The following is a 24,799-nucleotide window of genomic DNA, read 5'->3' as shown; positions in this document are numbered from 1 at the left end:
CATAAGACACATTATTTTAACTACTCCTATCTTATCCCAGGTCAGTGATTCTCAAACTGTATTGGAAGGTAGGAAGGGCACAAGGAGCCAGGGTTCCAGATAACCATCCCCTCTGCAAACATCACAGCTCCGTTTTTTCCACTTAAGTTCCACCTAACATCTCATTTGGAGAAATGGGTGACATCCATTAATCCAAACGTGTTTTAACTATATTATCAGAATTCCAATTTTCTGAGCCTTGTCATCTTATGTCTTTCCCTTAATAAAAGTTCCTTGCCAGAAATTCATACCCAATTTTTTTTCTGAACTTAAAATAATTAAAAAAATTTTTTCCTAAGGAGTTCATTTTATTTCCCGTAGCCAGGTTATTAAGTTCACCCAGCTAGCATCTCTGTCCTTCCTGTCACCCCAATCCTCATTCTCTTTCTGCTGTTTGGTTCTTTTCCGAAAATGCAAGGTGTTCATGTCAGTCACACTCTGCCTTGAAGTCCTTAGATGTCTCCCCATCTCACGGCAGCATTTTATTCCCCAAACAATTCAAAGAGGATTTTACAGAAGGCTAAAATAATTGTGAAACACTGAGTGTTTTTAAAAAAAATAGCATTTATGGAGGTGTTTCCCAAAGCATTTTACTACCCTTCTTTTCTGCCACTACACATGCCCAGGAATTCGAACAGTGGAGGCAGCCTGCCTGGGGTTGAGGACAAGCCCAGTCACGGCCAGAAGGTCATCCTGTGCTGTGATGGCCCCGTCTGTAACATGGAGACGGCCAGAGAAGCCACCACACAGAGTTGAAATGAGAATCAGATGAACTGATATGGGGAGGGCACTCAGCACAGTATGTGACATTAAAAGTTGGAGATTTATTTTAATTATTCTTGTGACACATTTTAGACACAATGTCCTACAGGATCCAGTTAAAACTCCCTGGCTAGATACATCAAACCCTTCAAAAGCAGTCTCCTGCCTGCCTTTCTACACTCCTACCCTCCCTGCCATGACCTCTCCACCCACCCCTCGACACACACACACACACACACACACACACACACACACACACAAACAGATCAGTGCAAAATGAACTCTGCCCTTCCCTGAAAATTCCACGTGCTTTCCTGTTTCTGTACCTCAGCACGGACTGTTCCCTTTGCTTTGTTTCTTGTTTGTCCTATTCTCTAAGCTCTAGGGTTTCTGGGATCGGGGACCCTCTCATGTTCAGCTTCCCTTGGGGCTTGATTGTATTTGCTGACCCTACGAACCAGGTCTGGGTCCTCTAAATGCCATTTGAAATGGCAGCACATCGATACATTCAAAACCAGATGTGAGCCTCATAAAGTCTACCATATGGACACATGTCATTATACATTTGTCAAAACCCACACAATGAACACCACCAAGAGTGAACCCTAATGTAAACGATGGATCAGGGTGATGATGATGTGTTAATGTGGGCTCATCGCCTGGAACACATGTTCCACTCTGGCGTGGGGGAGGGGATAGGAGTGGTTGGGGGGGGGGGGTGCAGGAGGTATGTTCCACTGTGTTCCACTCGGTTTTGCCATGGAGCTAAAACAGCTTTAAAAAATAAAATCCAGGGGCGCCTGGATGGCGCAGTCGGTTGAGCGTCCGACTTCAGCCAGGTCACGATCTCGCGGTCTGTGGGTTCGAGCCCCGCGTCAGGCTCTGGGCTGATGGCTCGGAGCCTGGAGCCTGTTTCCGATTCTGTGTCTCCCTCTCTCTCTGCCCCTCCCCCGTTCATGCTCTGTCTCTCTCTGTCCCAAAAATAAATTAAAAAAAAAACGTTGAAAAAAAAAAAATAATAAAATCCATTTTTAAAATGACTAAATGAAGTGGCAAAACACAAATTATAATTAATGTAGATCAAGAATTAAATCAAAGTTAATTTTCTTTTCCTAAGATAAAGCTCTTAAAATGTCTAGGATACATCTACAGAATACTTCTAAATTTTTGTTTTTAATGTTTAATTATTCTTTTTAAAATTTTTTTTAATGTTTATTTATTTTTGAGAGAGAGACAAGTGCAAACAGGGGAGGGTGACAGACGGAGGGAGACACAGAATTCAAAGCAGGCTCCAGGCTCTAAGCTGTCAGCATAAGAGCCCAACGTGGGGCTTGAACCCATGAACCATAAGATCATGATCTGAGCACAAGTCAGACGCTTAACTGACTGAGTCACCCAGGCCTCCCAATGTTTATTCTTGAGAGATAGAGAAAGACAAAGCACAAGCAGGAGAGGGGCAGAGAGAGAGGGAGACACAGAATCTGAAGAAGCTCCAGGGTCTGAGCTGTCAGCACAGAGCCTGATGTGGGGCTCGAACCCACAGACTGTGAGATCATGACCTGAGCCAAGGTTGGACACTTAACTGACTGAGCCACCCAGGCACCCCAACTACAGAATCCTTCCAACAGCAAAGCCAAATACCCACCAGATCTGAGTTCCAAGCCTTAATAAAGACCCAACATTCTGTTGTATTTTAGATAGATTTCCACTTTCTCCTCTCAAGCTCCATCAACTCTACTTGGAAAATGACCCAAATACAAAAAGAAAGTCAAGCGAGTAGAGCAGACCCTGTGTCCATCCCCTCCTCCTCCTGCTTCTGGGGAAAGAATGCACTCCTCCTCCAGGTGTGTGTGTGCAAATGAAGAACAAAGTAGGAGGTTGCGTGATCTCATCCTCTCGTTTGAAAGTAGCTATAGCATTGTTTCACAAAAGGCCATACCTTCCATGTCATCTGTCACAGAACAAAAGCATACAATCAAAAAAAAAAAAAAGAAAGTGATTTGCTCTAATGTGAATGCACCCATTTAGAGCATGTCAAAATAAAGCCAGCATTAAATGTCAACCCCACCTTCGCATTAGAAGATCAATCACACTGCAACAGACACGTGACAGCAGAATCTAGACTTCACTGCTTTGTCTTTTGTGACAACACAGTTGTGGGCTAATCTGGGTCTGACCTTTGCCCTCTCACTGAGAGAAGCAATACTCTGCTGAGAGTAATTATTACCGTCCACATCTCCAGACCCGCCTCCGCATGCACCTTAGACTCTGCCTGGGGATTCACAGAGATAGATGCCTTCTTGGCCCCCAAGAATGGCACCTGCTTTTGCATACTTGGATCTTCAAGACTCCAGTTCCCCTAGCCCTGGATGGCCTTGCTTTCTTTTCCACCTGCTGAAGTCCTGTGCATCCTTCAAGTCCCCGTTCAGAGAGTGACGGCTCTGTTCATCCTTCACTGAAACTTCCTCTCCCCTCCCGAGGCCGCAGTGGTCAGCAGCACAGACTGTGTACTGCACAAGTCTAAGAAGAGCTACTGCCTTTCCGGCCTGCACCTGCATTGCATTTTAGCATGGATTGCATTTAATCTTGTGTTGTTGTTTTTTTAAGTTTATTCATTTACTGAGAGAGAGAAAGAGAGACAGTGGGGAGGGGCAGAGAGAGAAAGAGAATCCTGAGCAGGCTCCACACCGTCAGCGCAGAGCCTGATGAGGGGTTCAAACTCATGAACCGTGGGATCATGACCTGAGCCAAGACCGAGAGTCGGGTGCTTAACCGACTGAGCCACCCAGGCGCCCCTAGATCGCATTCAGCCTTAACTGCTTATGTAAATGCTGGAGTCCCCTACTCACCCGTGCATATCTTGAAAACAAAATTACACCTTATTTACCTTCCCTCATCAAGTCCTAACACAGTGCCTGGCACATTGCAGTTGCTCAAGATTCTCTTCAATGAAAAATTTTTAAGACTCTCAGATTGGGACAGTTGTCAATATTAGATGCAGCACTATGCATTTTCCATACTGTATCTCTTTTAATATTTACAACAGTCCCATAAGATAAGTAAGGTTATCATTATTTCCACTTTATTGGTGAGAAAACCGATGCCCAGAGAAGCACGGTAACTTTTCCAAGGACACCTAACAAATGACACAACTATAATTTGAACCCAAGTCCAGGAGGCCAAAGGCCGAGCCTATAACTCCTTCAGCACGTGCCCTACTGTCTCCCAGTATATGCAAAGATTAATTACTCCACCGTGAGTTACAGAGAATACTCAAAAGTGGAACCAGTGCGTATCTTTTGTAAACGATCTAGAACGAACATTTTCACAAGAAATTTACACCAGTCTTCTAACCAACCAACCTCCAGTATTAAGGTTTTTCCTTTATGCCCATGCACACGCATATTTTTAAATATGTATACCCCAATGTGCTACTCATAAGCCAAAAGGAACCGGCTCTCAACGGGCAAAGGCAGAACCTTTTCCATGTTTATTTTGCTGGGTCAGCTACCAAGCCACATGTAGCTGTGTGACAGGAAAGTCTCCCTATACAGGAAAAGAAACTTCAAAGGAAGCTCTGATCACAGAAACCGAAGTATAAACACGAAGACCGGCAGGAGACAGAAGGACTCAGGTGAAACTGTCCCCAAGAATACAACAGTTGGCCTGTGGAGGATGCCAAGGGGAGAAGAACTTCCCCGACCCCAATTCCTTTGTGCATACGGAAGAAGGTGGTTCATGAGGGGTGTGGAAGACATCAAACACCATCACCTCCAGAAGGCACCACCTCCCAAACCAGCACCCTGAGGTAATGGGCAATGTGGTCACAGGGCCCAGGACAACCACAGAGCTTTTTCTGCTCCTCAAATCTCAGGGGCTTGCAGTCCCTTCTGTGCTGGCAACCACTGAATTATACCACCTGACCCACTGGCCACTCTGCCCCGGGGCTCTCAGGACGCATATGCGTGTGCAGGGTTCTCACCAAAGAATTAAGACTGGAAGACTAAGGGCTTGCTTCTTATAAAGGACATACTGCCCTAGGAGAGTTCCTTTTAAAGAGTGATAACATGACTGCCTTCATGGTCAACCCTGGCTTTGTTTAAGCCCAAAGAAGTCTAGGAATGCCTGGGTGGCTCTGTCGATTGGGCGTCCAACTTCGGTTCAGGTCATGATCTCACCGTTTGGGAGTTCAAGCCCCATGTTGGGCCCTGTGCTGACAGCTCAGAGCCTAGCCTGGAGTCTGCTTGGGATTCTGTGTCTCCCTCTTCCTCTACCCTCCCCTGCTTGCGTTCTGTCTCTCTCTCTCTCAAAAATAAATAAACATTAAAAGAAAAAATTTTTTAATAAATAAAAAGACTTAAAACGCTCACAGACAGCAGAAAGAAAACGAGGGTCATGAGGAATCCTGAAACAAAATGCCCATTTTATATGTGCCCACAAAAAGCCTCGCTGGTCATGCTCACTTTAAATACTTTTTCAATTTTTTCCCCTCTTTGAAGAGGAAAATATAGAAACAAACAAAAACTAAAAGCAGCTGCATCCATCCCCTCTGTGGGCGTCTTCTCCTAGATGTTCAGCTGGAATGCCAACCTGCTCCACGGCTGTAAAGAGAGACAATGACTTTGGACTTGACACAGGCCCCCCCCCCCCCCGCCCAACCTCCTCATAGAAGGTAACAAAAGGGAAGCCGCCACCCCAGGCGGGGTCCTGCTTGTCACGGCATTGGAGCAGGCCTCCTGATCCACTGACGCTGTGAGATCAAGCCTATGCCAAGGACAACAGGATCCTCTTAAACAGGAGGCTGGGACTGCAAAGCACAGCGGTGCCAAGAGACAGGTGGCCAGTCCCTTGAGTGAGTTCTGGCTCAGATGCCGGCCCACACCCGCTGTTACCTCTCGCAACTCTAGCCTCTGGGCCACGGCCTCCAGGCACTCCTGCCCGGTGCTCTCCACCGACAGCGTGCACTCAATCACATTGCTGTCCAGCAGGCGGATCCGTGTGACAAAGCAGTTCTTGCTCAGGACGTTGTAGCGCCGTGTCCGACGGAGCTTCAGGCCGAAAGGCATGGCTGCGTGGCCCTCGGACGCCGCCTTCCTATCCCGGCGCCCACGCCCCTGAGATGGCCTTAGCAGCTTCGTGTCTGGGTGATGACACTACCGCACGTGCTCCTCCAGACGCCGAGAAAGGTGTCCATGCCCGGTGCGGCGCTGCAGAGGATCGCTGCGAACAGAGAAGCAGCAAGGTCATTGGCTGCAAGGGAGGCTGCGGATGCCGCGGCGTACGATCCGCACACGCGAGCACACGCCCCCGGCCGGATGGACGTCCACGTTCGAGAACCAGCAAGCTCTGCAGCCCTCAAGCCTCTTGGTGGAGCCCATGAGGTCTACCTGATCTTACAAGAGGGAGCTGATGAAATCCGTTCGACAGCGGAGGACGCGGAGGATCAGAGAGATGAGAAGACCTCACCTAAAGACGCACAAGGTGAATGGCAACGTCAGAATTCAAACCAACGTCTATGGGCCTTGAATTCCCATGCTTTTTTCACTGGACCATCCTGTCCACTCAAGAAAGCAGTAGCGGTGGAATTGGAACACTGTGTAACTTCTAAATAGATCCTCTAATTTCAACCTCATTAACAGCCTGATGGGGTAGGCTTTCTGATCCCCCCCTTTTACAGGGGAAAGAAGTGAGGCTCGATGATTTACGTGACTGGCTGATCCTGAACTTAGAATCTTATCTTGTTCCTTCTCCCTCTTTGCAACACTGCCTCCTTCTTTACCTTAACACTATTTACCTTTATTTTTATCTTAATATTTATTTTGTTATTTACTTTATACACTTAGAATGGATGATAGAAAATGAAGAGAATGCACATTTATTAAATATATTTTTTTTAATTTTTTTTTAACGTTTATTTATTTTTGGGACAGAGAGAGACAGAGCATGAACAGGGGAGGGGCAGAGAGAGAGGGAGACACAGAATCGGAAGCAGGCTCCAGGCTCTGAGCCATCAGCCCAGAGCCCGACGAGGGGCTCGAACTCACGGACCTCGAGATCGTGACCTGAGCTGAAGTTGGATGCTTAACCGACTGAGCCACCCAGGCGCCCTGAGAATGCACATTTAATGGAAGTCAGCAACTTTCTACATTTGAAGAAGTTTTAAATATGTGAATCTAATGCATTTATTATCACAACTCTGTGCTCTTCTTCACCAAACAGGCAGTTAGATGTGGGGAACTGCCCTACCGTCATTTTGTTCTTTTACAAAATGCTTGACGCAAAAACCTTGCCACCAAATTAAAGATAATTTACTTAACTAATAGTGAGATGTACTTACACCCTGACGTCCCACCAAATTCAAGGGATGACACTGCCATGGAGAACACAAGAAGAAAACAACAGCAGAAGTGGCTTTACTGTTCCACTCTCACTGGGAGTTTCTTCATCGTTATCTTCCAAAGAAGCCAGAAATGTTCAGACAACCTCTCTGTTCACCTTTCTCTTCTCCATTAAGCCCAAAAGACTATCTCTTGCTCATGTGATTGTTGTGTTAACTCCATTCCCTAAGTCAAGCAGATCCAGCCTGACTTCACACCTTTCATCCAAAGAACTACCTCGGAGCCCCCTGACACTTAGAGGGGCAAATATGAGTAACTATTTACAGGCATTCCTGAATTAATAAATAAAATGGCTTTAGTATTTAGAAACCACTCCCTGTCAGTACCCCAGGCCTCACAGAGGTTGTCAGGGCACAACCCTACAACAGAGCAAAACATACTCCCCAGACTCCCTCGGCCGGTCTTTGATGCCTGCCCTCTGGCACATTCCTTAGCATGACAGGTATGTTTTATGATGGCTTAAAATACACATGCTAGAGACTGTGGCTTGGTAAAACCTATTAACATTTCTAAATCACTTTGTGTTGGCAGACTGTCATGTTTACCTCTAAGGTAGACCAACCTGATGATCTCCTGATATCTGCAGAAAAGACTACACAGGGACCCACCCCAAAAAGCAAAAAAAGAAGTCAGAATTCAAATACAGAACCCTGAAGAGTTGACTACTATACATTCCCTCACCTTGTTGAAGAACAAGGCAGAAGACACCAAGATTCAACTCGTATATTAACCAGGGAGCCTCAAACAGAAGAAATATTTGCTCCGTGGCCATAAGCCACACTTCTAATCCTGGGCTAGGCGCTTTACATCTGGGTGTGCCTCACCTTAAACACCTATGAAAGAATGTGGCCGGCCGGGTACACCTTTATCCCAGCCACTATTAAAAACAATCCCTGCTATATATTCCATAGGACGCCGTCCAGAACACACAGTTAGTGAAATAAAAAGTACACTGCACACCAAAACTTTATTATAAGTTTTTATAATAAACAAAAACACATGAAGTACTGGGAAAGAACGTAAATTCCCTAAAACAATTAACCATTAGGGCCACATAGAGGTGACATTACACAGAACTCTCACTCTGTATTTTATACATTTCTAAAGTGTTATAACGTTTTACAATCACCTTAGATTACTTTTGCAAATAAAAATTAGCTTAAAATGGATTAGCTACTAAAAATGGTATGTCAGAAGCAACATCTGCCAATCTGGCAGTGTATCTCCTAGAAAATACTGATTTTTTAAGCTATTTAAGTCTTCAATTTGCAAGAAACTTGCTAGGTAAGGTATCCACAAAAAAGTTGTAAGAAAATTGGTCTGAAAAGTCAATGTCATGACATAAAATATAGAATGGGGGGGGGGGGGGTGCCGGAGGGGGGTGTGGTGCTCTGGAGTAAAAGAGATGTAGGACTTATAAAAACAAAATGCAATATGTGAACTTCAATCAAATCCAGGGTTAAAAAGATACCTATAAAAGACATGAGGCAATTAGGGAAATTTGAAATAGGGAACAGAAATGAGATGATATTGATGGATTAATAATAAATTTCTTGGGTTTTTTTTGTTTGTTTGTTTATTTTAGAGACAGGGAGTGCACAAGTAGTGGAGAAGAGGAGAGAGAGAGGGAGAGACGGAACCTCAAGTAGGCTCTATGCTCTCAGTGCAGAGCCCAACACAGGGCTTGATCCCACCACCTTGAGATCATGACCTGAGATGAAATCAAGAGTCGGATGCTCAATCGATGGAGCCGCCCAGGTGCCCCTCTTCTGTTACTGATAGTAGAATTGTGCTTGTGTAAACGGAATGCTTTAGGAGATGGCAGTGGGTATATCTAGGGGTAAAAATGTCATAATATCTATAATTTACTTACAAATGGCTAAAAACCCAATGCATACATACACAGATTCAGAGTCGAACAAATATGACAAAACATTAATAGTTGTTAAATCTGGATGGTGGGCATACAGATATTCACTGCACTGTTCTTTCAGCTTTTCTGTATACCTAAAAATGTTCGTAATCAATGGAACAACAACAAAAAAAAACAAAACAAAAGGCAACCCTCAATACCGGTACTAAACATAGTCCTTACAGCTCGGGTGAAAATGCAGCTGGCTCTTTCTATGGACTTCTCTAATCCCTCCCTTTCTTTGTCTGAACTCCCACATCATTTCTGCCTATTGTAACATAGCAATCAAACTTGTGTTAATAGTATTAGCAAGGCTGACTCTAAACTCTTCCAGAACTAGAGACATGTTTTCTCCGTCTTTAACACCCACATCTTTCACCTAAATTAAAAGTTCATGGCATTTCTGCCCAGAACTCGTGTGGTTGGAGGGTTGTGCTTCTGGAAAGAATTGCCAGGCGCTCATTTAAGACACCCCTTACCTGTAGGATGGGTCACACCTAAATGATTCCAGGTAAACCATCTGTGTGACACTAATCTGTAAGAATAGGGTTAGAGGAGATGATCTCTTAGTCCCTTTCAGTTTTAACATTTTGATAGTCTATGAATTATCTGCCGTGTTTTTAAAAATGTTTATTTATTTTGAGAGAGAACACACATGCACATGTGCAGGGGAGAGGCAGAGAGAGAGAGAGAGAGAGAGAGAGAGAGAGAGAGAGAGAGAGACAGACAGTCCAAGCAGGCTCCACTCTGGGCTCTATCCCTTGAACCGTGAGATCATGACCTGAGTGGAAATCAAGAGTCTAACCCTTCACTGAGCCACCCAGGCCCCCCCTAACCGCCATGTTTAAGCTCTCAAAGAATCCATAGCACTTGTTATCATGAGTCCATCTCCTAACTATTTACAAAGGCACACAGTTCTACAATACACGTGACCCAGCACCATCTGGGTTTTAAGCCTCCTTCCTCTGCTTTGCCCTTGATAGACAGAGAGAGGGAGGATTAAGATATGCCACCAGACAGGAGCACCTGGGTGGCTCAGTGGATCAAGTGCCAGACTTCAGCTTAATGATCTCGAGGTTTGTGAGTTTGAGCCCCGAGTCGGGCTCTGTGCTGACAGCTCAGAGCCTGGAGGCTGCTTCGGATTCTGTGTCTCCCCCTCTCTCTGCCCCTCCCCCACTCACACCATGTCTCTCTCTCAAAAATAAATAAACATTAAAAAAAAAAAAGATATGTTACCAGATGGGAAACTGGATGTGAAGGTCTATCACAAACAAGTCCTCTCTGGGACTCCGACGACTTTCCCTGTGTGGCTCTCAGGGGCCACAGCATATTCACTTCATCACATGAACATTGTAAAACCTAGAACAAAATGCCAAATTCTCATAAAAAGGTCACATGCTTATGAAACTGTAGATTTTCCTGATGATACTGGATTTCCAAAAGAGCTCAAACTAGGGGATCGTCAATTCTATTTGCCATAAGATTTGGTTTTGTTTAATGGAAAACTCTTTTAAAAACTGAAGTCACTTAAAGGATGAGTTTTATTTGTCCCCTCTTCAAGAACATATCAAGTAAATAAGAGCAAGCTGCAAATGTTGCTTCCATTCATGGAAGTTTAAGGAAACAGACTCTTTTCTTGGTTAGTACAGATAGTAAAGCCGATAGTGCTGACTCACGATGTTTTGTTTTTTTTTTTTCAAGACAAACAGCATCTTATTCTAATTTCCAAACATCATCTGCTGATCCTCTTTTTCACAGATGTAGCTTAGTGAGAAAAGTAGCATCGGATAAAAGAGTTAGACCCCAGCCCTTTAGTGACGAGAGTCACTGGGAGTAAGAAGCAAATGTGAAGGGTGGCCTGGGTGGCTCAGTCGGTTGGGTGTCTGACTCTTGATTTCAGCTCAGGCCAGGATCTCATGGTTCATGGGACTGAGCCCCACATCGGGCTCTGCGCTGACAGTGCAGAGCCTGCTTGGGATTCTCTCTCTCTCTCCCTCTCTCTGTCCCTCTCCTACTTACTGTCTCTCTCTCAAATAAACATTAAAAAAAAAAAGAAGCGGGGCACCTGGGTGGCTCAGTCGGTTAAGCGGCTGACTTCAGCTCAGGTCATGATCTCGCAGTCCGTGAGTTCGAGCTCCGCGTCGGGCTCTGTGCTGACAGCTCGGAGCCTGGAGCCTGTTTCAGATTCTGTGTCTCCCTCTCTCTGACCCTCCCCCGTTCATGCTTTGTCTCTCTCTGTCTCAAAAATAAAATAAATAAACGTTAAAAAAAAAAATTAAAAAAAAAAAAAAAAGAAGCAAATGTGGAAAAAAAAAAAAAGGACAAGGAAAGTACCAACAACTCTGACCTCTCCAGCTTGGTGGGTCTTTGTGTGAAGGGATTGGAAGTGCATGTTAAAGGCTCCCCCGAAAGGAAGGACACCCATGTGACAGAAGGAGTGAAGTCAGGGGCACAGAAGGTCCTCTCTAAGAACCAAAGTTAGCTCAGGGAAGGGAACATGTGCACATCTTCCTGCAGGAACTGGCCTAAGTGCACACCCAGCAACTTAACCTTTCCCTGCCTCAGTTTACTCATCTGTGAAGATAATACCCACCCTGCCCATCTGTGAGAAGTAAATGAGAAAATGCTTCTGTGGAGCACTCAGTGGCTATAAAGGTCCCCTTCCTCTTCCCCCTCATACAGTAAGCCCAGTTTGCTCAAAGGATAGCAAAACAGCCGTGGAAAGGACCGGAGTACGTGACCACCTAAAGTCTTAAAAACAAAAAAACAGGCAAAGCAGAGAACACAGAGTTGAATGCAAAGCGATGACAAGTCCAAGGGTAGAACCGTGCATTGTCCCAGCACTCCACCTTGTCATCCCCAGTGTACTGTCACCTAGAGCAGAAAGGAGCCAATCATTAGAAGAAACGCTCCCATCCAGAGCCCATCCTAAGTGGGTAAGAAGGTTGCGGCCTTTTCCTTATCTTAGTCAATAACATGCTTACAGTGTCTGGTGTGAAGCAGCTGTTCTTTTTTTCAGTGGAAATTGATTCCCAATTGCTGTGGGTCTTAGAATCCAAATGGCTGTATCTCTACAGCTGATGGCATAGCACAGTCTCCCTCACCCCAGAGAAACTCCCGTGTGTGTCTTAGCTCCCCAACAAGAATCTTTTTTTCTTTTTTTTAACATCTATTAATTGTTGAGAGAGAGAGACAGCACGAGTCAGGGAGGGGCAAAGAGAGAGGGAGACACAAAATCTGAAGCAGCTCCAGGCTCTAAGGTGTCAGCACAGGGTCTGATGCGGGGCTCGAACCCACGAACCGTGAGATCATGACCTGAGCCGAAGTAGGATGTTTAACCGACTGAGCCACCCAGGCGTCCCCACCACAAGAATTTTGAAGGGAGAGAGCTATGTCAGGTTTAGATTTGTAGTCGCCTTTGGATGTGGCAGGGCGCTAAATAAATATTTGTCGTTATGATGAAAGAAAGAATGAGTTCTGAAAGGGTTGAGTTTTTGAGGCCAAGGTAGGGCAGGGGCCTCCAGGTGACCTCAGTGGCACCTAAGGAATTTGGAGCCTTAGACAGATCTGACTTGTGAGGGTGTGAGAGAGGCTAAAAAGTGCAGAGAAGAGGGATGAGAAGTTATTCAGCTCGCTGGTGCTCTTTAGGGGTAAAAAATTGAACCCACACTTCTATAAGAACATTCCCACCCAAGCCTGTCTTTTCCAGCCCTTGATGTGTCTTAGACGGCGTGGTCTCAAAGACCAGAGAGATGCTACATCCCATGAAGTTCTTTGCCAAAACAACAAGGGAATTCTTGATGTGATAAAGAATCCCAGTGTGCCCACGATTGCCGAAAGCAATTTGTAGGGATATTTGCTCTGTAAACACACTTTAAGGGCCTTTCATAGAATAAGTTACGGCAGAAGAGGACAGGACATACAGAAAAGCTTCAAAGTCACTTCTAAAACTCATTCCTGACCGATCAGCTTCCTAAGAAGATCTAATATGTAAGTTTCCATCTTCTAACAATCAGCTGTGGATTTCCAGCACCTTGTACTTTCTTTTTTCCCCCTAAACATATCAACAAAACACCTGCCAAATGTAAAACACAGAGCAAAGCCAGCTTTCTCATAGAAAAGTCAGTCGGCTGATCTAATAAATTTTAAATATGATGAGTAAGAAGTGGAGAGACCTTTCATAATATCAACCAAAGACAGCTTAATCCCCTTTACTAAATTACCTGTACTAAATTTCTTTAGGGAAAAGACAGGAATTAAAATCCAAATCTTAAACGCGGTCATCTTTTTATTTCCCATGTTATATTATGTACGCTTACTTCTGAAATCTGAACATAAGTTCTGAAATCACGAACATAAGCTAACTGCTGTTCCACTGCATTCTATATTTACTAACAGTCTCTGGCATTTTTCCAGCATTCCATATTACTACAACTCCCAAGCACACCTCACAGAACTATGTAACCCTGGTCTGGGTGTGAGAAAGGAAAAAATGATGCAATGAGTCCATCCTGTGTATAAACACGCATGAGGCACAGCTCAGTTTTAAAAAGTACTATGTCATTTTTCTGAGGAGAGTTTTAAAAAGGGGTAGAAGGGCATGGGGAAAAAAGAGTATGGGAAAATGGGAAATGCTTTCTCCGATTCCCCCTTAAAGAAGAGAGAGACAGCATGGTAATAGGTAATAGGTTCTTGAGTGGTAAAGCCTCTATTACCTTCAGATTTTGTGTCTCCCTCTCTCTTTGCCCCTCCCCAGCAGAGAGGAAGGTAGTTCGTTTTGGTGAAAATTAGAGTTAGTTCCTTCTATAAATGTTAGTGCTATAGAATACCCAGATTACATCCATACATTGCATTATTCGAAGCCAAGCAAAATTTTGTGCGAGGTTTACAACACAAGCCCCTAACTTTTAGTTGCTAAATAACTACAAAAACAAATGCAGAATGTCGTTTCTGAATTTCTTCCTTTTCCTCCCGCTAACTCAACTTCAAACATTCAGTGGTGGGATGGAGAGAAATTTGTCCAAATCTGGAGCTGCACTGCAAGTCAGAACAAAGATTCCTGCTACAGGACCCCATCACAGTGGTACCTCACCTCCACGAAAAATGGCTACATAGCAACTACATGTGTGCAGAATGTCTCCGAAAACCAGGAAATGGAGGCAAACATCCTCTGAGCAATCATATATCACGAAATCCTTATTAATGGTCTGCTCAGGAAACAAACAAACAAACAAACACAAACCACCCTCACAGTGCATTTACTCTGACTTTATATACCTTACATACCTTGCTCCTTAGCCCTTAGCAGACTGAAAGGAGATAAAGAAAAGTATGCTGGCAGGGAACAGAGAGGCAATGAGGGAGGCAGACTATAAAATTAAGCATTCCACAGCATGGAAGATAGTATCGAAAGTACCCTGTAGTAAATATGGATGACGGAATAACACCCAGCATATTTTGCTTAAGATGGCAGTAAAGAAATATACTTGTAAACACAGTGTAACTTGTAAACTTGTAAACTCCCATCCATAGTGGTTAAAAATAACCAAAAAAAAAAAAAAAAAAAAGTGGTTCTTGAGTGGTAAAGCCTCTATTACCTGGAATCCCAACTCCCCCACCCCAAGCAGTGGTTCTCTGTTGTTTATTCCTGCTCTAACACTCATAGCAAAGCAGTTTGGTGAAGAATCAAAGGCTGCATTTTTGACTGTTGGGGGGGGAGGGCAACGGTCTGTGAGGACCAGCAGTTTGAAAAAGCCCCCCACAGGTAATCGCTGAAAAAAAATCATTACCCCATCCCCCACTTTGAGGATCACCACCCTGAGGTCTCTAGAGGGACGTGATCTTCCCACAGGAAGGATCTCAAAACATGAAAGCTTTCATTATTGACCTCACTGAGACTCTTAAGGCATTCAAAGCACATCTTGAATATTTTATAGATAAAATAATATGTTGTCTGGAATTTACTCAAAAATAACAGGACTGGGGTGGGTGTGGGGGGGCGTCTGAGCGGCTCAGTGGGTAAAGCATCTGACTTCGGCTCAGGTCATAACCTCATGGTTCGTGAGTTCAAGCCCCGCATTGGGCTCGCTGCTGTCAGCACAGAGCCCACTTTGGACCCTCGGTCCCCTTCTCCCTTTCTGAACCCGCCCCCCGCTTGCACTGTCTCTCTCAAAATAAATAAATAAACTTAAAAAAATAATAATGGGAAGGGGACACTGCGGGGGTCCGGATGAAGCAATATTGGCCACGTAGTTGCCAGCTGCGGTTGGTGGCAGACAAGGCTCATACCTTTCCTTATGGTTTTGTATGCGCTTGAAATTTCCCACATTAAAAAGTTGTTTCTTCTTTCTTTCTTTCTTTCTGTCTCTTTCTTTCTTTCTTTCTTTCTTTCTTTCTTTCTTTCTTTCTTTCTTTCTTTCTTTCTTTCTTTCTTTCTTTCTTTCTCTAATAAAGAAGTCTTTCTTAAATGGCACTTCGTAAAGCAACCTGGCAAAAATCCTCCACTCTGTGGAGCTATGTTACAGAGAAAAGGGGGTCGGAATTCTTCCTCCATATAACCCCTCCTGCCCCTCCAAAAGAAAACTTACATTTAACTAGATCAAATTGAGAGTGAGCATTTCTCATTTCATTGTTAAAAGAGGGCAATAAAAATTCTTTTTGCAGGGAAAGTTGACAGGCTGGATAAAAGTACAAAGAACAACCAATGGGCAGAGGGGAAGGGATTCCTCCTGCCCAACCTGCTTAATCGACTGTATCAGAGCACCTGACTCTGGCTTACTTCTCTGATGAGCTTTCTCTGTCTATTCACGCCAGGAATGCTTTGTCCTACGAGACTCCACCCTTCTTTGAGAGACAGTAGAATCTGCAACTCTCCAAATCCAGTTCTTTCTGGTGTCAGTGTCTACACCCACAGTGATGTGCGTCCTGGAATGTCACAGCTAATCATAGCCGGGAAGAAGAATGGGAGAGTCCTGTGAGTGTTGGAACACCAAGAAGGCAATAGCGAGCACCTCCATTTTTAAAGCAGATACGATGACAGAGGCATTTTCCTGAGCATTATCTCCAATGGTCTTATGAGACGGTGATTCCTAATGCCCCCATTTTTACAGACGACAGCACCAACTCTGGAGAGGTTAAGACCTTGCCCAAGATCACACAGTTACTAAGGATACCACCTGACCCCACGTTCTTACTCAATGAACCATGTTAAAATACCCAGAAAGGGGGTAGGAAACAACCTGGTGATATGAAAATAACAATGACAACAGCAAATAACCACATTCTATAAGGAAGGCTTCAATATGCCATCTGCCGTCTATCTTTGCTCAGCCCGAGTGGACTCGATCCAGATACGGCAGAAATGGATCCTGAGGCCGGTGACTCAATTTCAGTCCCAGGATGTTCTATCCAGACGGCATGGCAGCAGAATCAGGGTCTTATCCCTGCCACAGCACCCCATACCTCCTCCCCCCGACCCAGTGCCTCTTACCTAGACAACTTTCCTTCTACGGTTCCAGTGTGTGCAGCAGAGAGGGATAATCCCAGCACATCAATACAAGCTCTTCAAAAACCAATTTGAAAAACACAGTTACAAGAGCAACCGGAGAGGTTTTCCAGCCTGTTCATATGACTCACTCCTCAAAACGAAAGAAATTCGCTGAAGGTAAACATACCTCCAACCTGCTTCATTCACCCTCCTCTGGGATGTGCACCCTAACGGGGACAGAGCTGACCAAGAGAGGGGTTCTTTGTGAAAGGCTGTTACAAGTGACCTCCCTTAGCAAAGTTTTCCACACCTCCCTCTCCCATTTCCTTCCTGTCCATGCCTGAATTCCCTCAACTCCCCTTGCATGTCCAGAACTTTCGGATGGGAGGACTCACCCGTGTCACTTCCTATCCAAACAGAAGCAGCAGCCACGCAATCTCTGCCAACTCTCTTCAAGGGGGTCTATGCAGCCAGTGCCCAGCTTCCCTGGGTACGTCGCCATGTTCCTTGGTCTCTCTGGCCCCATCAGTGAGCCTCACCCTGATGTGGAGCGATTTCCCTGCATCAGCCACTTACAGGCTGTATAACCATAGCTCAGAGGCTGCCTCCCTTTCTGCATTTATACTATGGGGGTGGTAACGATACCCACCAGGTGCCGTTGCGGGACTACACCCGTTGGTAACATATCGAGGGCTGGCACGGAGTCTGGCACATGGTGAGCACTATTTGTATGTTTGCAGTCACTGTCCTTGTTATTGTTGCTGTTTCACTGAATACTGCAGGAAGCCCAAGGAAACACAGACTGCCAACGTTCGCAAGTGTATGAATCGCTTTCCAACAAGCCAACGTTTGTAGAATTTCAAAAGCTAAGGCTATTTATCATAAGGAGGCGAAGCATGAATACAAGACCCCTAGGTCTCACTGACTGGGAACCACGGACAGGATGCACAGTGGGCTCCAGAGACTGGGACCAAGTCAGTGAGTCAGGAATACAACCCAGCGGGTTCTGAAGCGTTAACGATGCAATCACTTCCCCGGAGCCAAGTAGCTGAATCAGAGGGGGGAAAGAATGGCAACAGGTAGGAGCCAGCGTCGGCTGCTACCGAGTTGCATGCTCCCCACCGCTGTAAGCAACTGTCAATCACTGATGGGAGAAAACGAAGCTTCTAAACAGCGATGCCCATGCTACCGGCTGGCACCCACGCGATAAACAGACAAGCACACGTGCACAGACACGCGCAGGAAGCCCATCGTAATTGTCCTTTCTTCCCTCGGTCCCCTGCCTATGAGACCCCCACACACAACCCAAGTGGGTTCTTGGAAAAAACTCGTGCTGTACATTAAGTAGCCCTCAGTAACATGACAGAGAAAAGCACCTGTTGCCAGCACGGTCACTCGGCTGTCATAAAAACACTGTTAGCATGCTAACATTCCCGCTACCGTTAGTGACCTCAGACCTGAAGATGTGCTCAGTGGCGTGCATCAGCGCTGAGTAAGCCGGGGCCTCTGGAGACACTGCTGCCCGTGGGGAGGGCTCTCCCCCTGGGCAGGGGATGACTGCAGCCCGGTAGGGGGTGGGCGGAGGAAGGAACAGGAGCGAAAACGTCAAGTGCTTCGGTTCCCGGGTCGGACTCTTCGTTCTTAAAAGCTGAGAGACTTAAATTTGTACAATATCTCACAAAGCCATATCTAATAAATACGGCGAGTGCTACGCAGGGTAAACGTAATTCAAGAGGCTCCCTTTGCTCTCTTGATTTACACCTATGTTTCAGAATATTAAGGATTTCAAATCTCCCTGCAAACAAACCCTGTCTGCCGAAATCTTGGTACATAAGCAAAAATATCGCTGGGAAAAGAAAATGCGTATCTATCCTTCAACTAGATGGTGAGAAGCCAGGAACCAACAACGCTTCTACAGCTTTTATCACCCCAAATCCCTCTGCACTATAATTAACGCACACTCTAACTCAGCAATGCCACTTTAAAAGCAATGGATCTTAAGGATCTCGTATAAGGATGGGGCAGTAAACATCATCTGTAGTAGAGGGTGGGGGCCTAAAAACGAGCTGCATATCTATGACGGAATTACGTTTGAATGCACTCTGGCATAGCCACATGATTTAGGGCATTATGCTGTTATTAAAAATCAGCTCAATCTTTAGCTATGAACTCAGAGCAACAACCGTCAAAAATTCTGTAACTACCAGCTTGTTGGAAAAGCTGCAGAGTAAGGCATGCAGACCCAAAGCGAAGCCAGTCATCTTGTATGTGTTTGTGCCTACACGAGCTTGGAGAAAGGATGGAACAGGTCCATCCTCAGAGGGATAAAAGGTAGAGCACAACATCTACTTTGGCAATATGCAATCTTTGGAGTATTAACACTGTGTTAAACAAAAACCTATTATTTAAAAAAATTTTTTAAGATTTATTTATTTTTGAGAGAGAGAGAGAGAGAGAGAGAGAGAGAAAGAGACAGAGCATGAACAGGGGAGGGGCAGAGAGAGAGGGAGACACAGAATCTGAAGCAGGCTCCAGGCTCTGAGCTGTCAGCACAGAGCCCGATGCGGGGCTCGAACCCACGGACCGTGAGATCATGACCTGAGCCGAAGTCGGACGCTTAACCGACTGAGCCACCCAGGTGCCCCAAGAACTATTATTTTAAATACTGCTTCTCCTAAATGCTAGATATAAAAACATTGAGGAGAAGCCTTCCTTCAGTGTTATATCAGTCATCACTGACCATCTCAGCTCCAAGATCATCTGAGTGGTTGCTATGTGTCAGAATTAGGCTAGACTATTGCAGGCACTGTATCATCTAACCCTCACAATCCCAGCTTATGGATAAGGAAACAGACTACATAACCTGGCCAAAGTTCCAAAGCAAGCAGCTGGCAGAGATGGGCTCCAAAGCCCAGTTTTTACAATTAGATGATACACATAGTAAAATACACATTGATCATATATGCTCCCTTCATAAATAACAATGCTTAGAACACAAATCTCATTAACCATATTGCTTTTAGCACCACATAAATCATACCTTGACTAAGAGAAAAAGCAAAAATAAAAAAAAAAAATCACTTGAGATCAAGCATTCCTTTTCAAAATTGGAATTAAAACTACTTAAACCCTGGAGCGCCTGGGTGGCTCAGCTGGTGAAGCGTCAGACTTCAGCTCAGGTCAAGATCTCATGGTTTTTGAGTTCAAGCCCCGCACTGGGCCCTGTGCTGACAGCTCAGGGCCTGGAACCTGCTTCAGATTCTGTGTCTCTCCCTCTCTCAGCCCCCTTCCCCACTCATGCTCTGTCTCTCTCTCTCTCTCTCTCTCTCAAAAATAAACAAACATTGATATAAAAAAAAAAAAAAGCCACTTAAACCCTGGGACTTCCCTGAGTTTCCATTCTTTTGAATTATTAAGCCTAGAGAGGCCATTCTTCTTTTTTCTTTTTTTTAGAGTTTATTTATTTGAGAGAAAGAGAGAGAGAACAAATAGCAGAGGGGCAGAGAGAGAGGGTGAGAGAGAATCCCCAAGCAAGCTCCACACTGTCAAAGCAGAGCCCAACTTGTGGTTCAATCCACTGAATCCACAAAATCATGACCTGAGCTGAAATCAACAGTCAGACACTCAACCGACTGAGCCACCCAGGTGCCCCTCCTTTTCTACTTTAACTAAAAATTTTAATCATCTTTACTGAATTGAAAATTATAGGAAACAATGAGGAAAAAACAAAACTCACCCCAAATGTCACCACCTAGACACGACCAATTTAAAACTTTCGCATATTTTATCCCATTCTTTTATTTTAAATTTGTTGACATAGCTGGGATTGTACTACGGCGTTTGACATCTTTCATTCTTTCTGATTGCTACTTATTACTTTCCCATATTACTGAAACTTATCCAAAAACAAGTTTAAACTATTGCATAGTTTTCTACAGCATAGACCGACATTTATCTAACTGTTCCCCGTTGCTGACATGTTAGTTTGGTTCTGATTTTTGCTATTGTTCAAAAAGATTTGCATATACCTCTAATTCTCTCTTTAAGATAGATTCTTTTTTTAATATTAAAAAAAATTGTTAACGTTTGTTTATTTTTGAGAGACAGAGAGAGACAGAGCATGAGCAGGGGAGGGGCAGAGAGAGGGGGAGACACAGAATCTGAAGCAGGTTCCAGGCTCTGAGCTGTCAGCGCAGAGCCCGACGTGGGGCTCGAACTCACGAACCGTGAGATCATGACCTGAGCTGAAGTCGGACGCTTCACCGACTGAACCACCCAGGTGCCCCCTTTTTAAATATTTTTTAAGTTTATTTATTTATTTTGAGAGAGAGAGAAAGAGAGCACACAAGAGCACAAGTGGGAGAGGGGCAGAGAGAGGGAGGGAAAGAGAGAATCCCAAGCAGGCTCCGTACTATCTGCACAGAGCCCAACACAGGGCTCAAAATCACTAACCGTGAGATCGATCACGACCTGAGCCTAAATCAAGAATCGGACACCTAATCAATTGAGCCACCAGGCACCCCTCTCTTTACATAGATTCTTAAGGAGGAATGCTCCCAAGTCAAAACCTGTAAGTTTTAAAAATCTCTTACTACGTACAGCTAAACTGATTCCCAAAGGACTGTCAAATGCAGAAGCTATAGTAAGTCACTATGATTTCCATTTCTTTACCTGCAAAATGCTCAAAATGATGTGTTTTCTTAAGTACTCCACTGAAAAGCTGCATAACGTAGAACAGAAAGGAATCAAACTTGGAGTCAAAAGGACCAAGATCAGGTTACAGCTTTCCTTTTTCTTATTGGGTCACCTTAAGCATGGTTCCTCAGCAAGGCAGAAGCGCTTTAGGAAAGGAAAATTTCAACCCAAAAAGGATATATCGAAGTCCTAATGCGAGAGCAGGTCTGCGTGGCAGAATGGCCCCCCAAATCCAGTCTGCAATGAACAGGATCCTTTCTCTCGTTAGTTCCAGTGCTATGTCACCATGCCACAACTTCAGGAGCAGCAGTTCTGAGGATAGCTTTTGAGAAATACCACACACTGTCCTCCGTCAGGCAGCAACTATGGAAATTACTTGGCCCGAACATCAAATGACTGTACTTCCTTATATTTATATACCATTTCCTCAAAAACTACTATTCGCTCAGCCCAGACTACTGATTGTGGGAAATCCCAAAGAACAAGTAAAGACACCCTCTCTGCCTACCAAATGGTAGGACATGCTGGGCAAGGATAAAAACAGAGCGGCACATACACTGGGCAGCTGGGAAGAGATTCGTCCAGACAGAGGCAAGGACGAGAAGAGACGAGGAGTGGATGCAAATGCACACCGACCATCTGGAGACCGTTCTTGGGTTCCGGATAATCTGCAGAAGGTAGAAGGGGAGGTAGCAAAGGTCCGCAGCTTAAGTAGAAAAAAAGAAGAGAAGTTGCCTGGGTGGTTTGGTCAGTTGGGCATTTGACTCCTGACTTTGGCTCAGGTCATGATCTCATGGTCATGGGATACAGCCCCGAGCCCCTCATCGGGATCTGTGCTGACAGTGCAGAGCCTGCTTGGGACTGTCTCTCTCCCTCTCCGTCTCTCCCTCCCCTCTCCTCTTCCTCAAAAAAATTAAAAAGAAGAGCTTCCAGTGTGGAGAGATTTTCACTTGAGATTTATGTCCGCGCTCATTTTATTCTATATAAATGCAATATTTGAAGCAAAAGCAATGCAAATTCAGCACAAGAATAAAAATTAAGACATTGTGATTTTTTTTTTAATTAGTGTTTATTTATTTTTGAGAGAAAGAGGGAGACAGAGAATCTGAAGCAGATTTCAAGCTCTGAGCTGTCAGCACAGAGCCCAACGTGGGGCTCAAACTCATGAACCGTAAGATCATGACCTGAGCCGAAGTTGGATGCTTAACCAACTGAGCCACCCAGGTGCCCCCAAAATATTCTCTTTATCTTACTATTACATATGATTTTTTTTTAACTGTTGCATTTACGCAAACACTGGAGCCATAGTCCTTAGTCTTCGAGAGCACGGCTTCCTGTAAGTCAGATTGGTAAATGAGGATTCTGATATAGGAACTAAAGTAGACAAGTAGTAAAAAAACGAAGATTTCATTCCAGTACCTGTGCCTGGACCCTCTCAAGGAAGAGTGAACTAATTTGGAAAAAAAAAAAATGTAATGGCAGTGAGTCATTTATACACTAAGTTAGAACTTTATTTTTTTTCTTAGGTTTATTCCTTTATTTTGAGAGAGACAGAGTGTGAGCAGGGGAGGGGTAGACAGAGAGAGAGAGAGAATCCCAAGCAGGCTCCACACCAGCAGCACAGAGCCCAACAGGCGGCTCGATCCCGAGAACCATGAGATCGTGACCTGAGCTGAAATTAAGAGTTGGATGCTTAACTGACTGACCCACCCAGGCGCCCCTAATTTAGAACTTTTAGATTGTGGGTGAACACATCGAATAAAAATACTCAAGATGGTCATACCTTAACAGCTTATTCCAGTAACAATCTTTACCATGTTGAAATTTCTTCTCTGTAAAATATACTTAAATCTCTATTCATAATTGTATCTATTTCCTCCTTGAAGTCTTTCATCCTGAAAAGGGCAACTGGGAACCATCATCCCCGCATCACACCTTCATATATTTAACACTCTTATTATGACACTCACTGCCTCAGATTCCCCAACATAAATATTCCTACCTTTCTTGCCTTCTCTTTTTAGGGACTAGTTAATTGCCCTGCAATCATCTATCTCTGTGGTTCCCTATTCACTCTAAATCCTTCTTGTTTTCTTTTTGTTGCAGAACAAAACTGAGACAAGTTGCATTTACAACCTAACTCATGGAGATGGGCTTCATGTTCAGCAGAAAACACAGAGCACACATGTTGGATTTGCCCATGAAATCCTTCCTTAAACAAAAAGATCTCTCACTGGAGAAGACGCCACAAGAAAAGCTAACTAACTGTGCTCTCGTCTATGTCAGATAATGAAGACTATGACAAAGGACAAAGAATGTCTGAAGAGGGTCTAGAACACTTAGGTTTAATTCTTTGCTCTGTCCGGTTACCTGAATCCAGTCAATAGCTAGAAAGCTAGAGCTGGAGGGGATGCCTGGGTGGCTCGGTTCTTTAAGCATCCCACTCTTCATTTCGGCTCAGGTCATGATCTCTGATCTTGTGGTCGTGGCATCGAGCCCTAAGTGGGCTCTGTGCTGAGTGGGGAGCCTGATTCTCTCTCCCCCTCTCTCTGCCTCGCCCCCACTTGCTGGCTCACCCTCTCTCAAAATATATAAGTAAACATTAAAAAAAAAAAAAGAGCTAGAAGTTGAAAGATAATTGGGTTTCAGTGGTGAAACAAAGATGTTTTCCCAACTGAAAAATCACTTCAAATCCTGGAGAGGAATACGACACACACATTACAAGCTCCGTGTCTGATGAACAAGGGGATGTCAGAAACCCCACACCAAAAAAATACAAATACAGAAGGGAAAAATCTGGGAGAGTAAGCCAGGCAGGCCCTCTGGAAGCTTAACTTTGAGAGGCACACGGGGCCAGGTGTGGGTTTCGTTTTGTGAGGTGTCTCATTTTTGCCAAGAGTGTAGGTTGTGAGTAGGGAAGGATGTGAAAGCCGGGGAACTGTTGGAACGACTTGATAAGGACATGTTCCTCCTCCCTGGCCAGATGGCACAGGAAGTGAGAGGGCTCCAGGAGGGAGGTGTCCGGATGGAAAGAGAGAAGGGGGCAGGGGTGAAATATCGTGACACGACTGGCTCACGTGCAAAGTTGTGCACAAGGAGTTCTTTAAAGCGGTTGGAGGTATGCGGAGATGTTTAAAGAAAACCAAGCAAGTGAAAAGGTGAAACATTTACAAACTCAAGAGAAAACAATGTGTTCAAGAAAGAAACCCCGATCCACATACCACACTTGGCTAAGCTGTACACATTATCTGCATCGTTATACTGAACGGAAAAGGCACTGAACTGAGTCTAACCAGAGCATTTGCGCTGCTCTTCTGGAATGATGGCGGTAAGGGTGATGGGGTATCAGTGAGCCTCAGTCCTTACCTGCCGCTGCCACTGTCACCACCATTGTCCTACCTAACATTACTGAGCACTTACCAGGTTTTATGTTTTTCATGCTAAGCCCTTTAAGTGGGCCTTGTGTCTCTCCCAGGAGTCTGCCACAGAACAAAAAGCATCATGAAG

At 44.7% G+C, this 24,799-nt stretch overlaps 1 protein-coding gene across 3 annotated transcripts in view; it reads right to left on the bottom strand.

Moving 5' to 3' along the window:
* Window positions 1–24,799, bottom strand: part of PTPN14 (protein tyrosine phosphatase non-receptor type 14) — a 173,512-nt gene that overhangs the window by 95,648 nt on the left and 53,065 nt on the right. For 2 of the 3 annotated variants that reach the window (XM_058700655.1, XM_058700652.1), the window contains exon 2: window positions 5,694–6,021. In XM_058700655.1, the coding sequence (XP_058556638.1) occupies window positions 5,694–5,867 (174 nt within the window). In that variant the 5' untranslated portion in view covers window positions 5,868–6,021. Of the gene's footprint in view, window positions 1–5,693; window positions 6,022–16,600; window positions 16,851–24,799 lie in introns of those variants that run through there. The other variant, XM_058700653.1, reaches the window with a different exon arrangement.

The sequence above is a fragment of the Neofelis nebulosa genome, chromosome 15 (genome assembly GCF_028018385.1).
Source record: "Neofelis nebulosa isolate mNeoNeb1 chromosome 15, mNeoNeb1.pri, whole genome shotgun sequence".
NCBI lineage: Eukaryota > Metazoa > Chordata > Mammalia > Carnivora > Felidae > Neofelis > Neofelis nebulosa.
The sequence above is the reverse complement of the archived record's forward strand: the minus strand, read 5'-3'. Positions and strand labels throughout refer to the sequence as shown.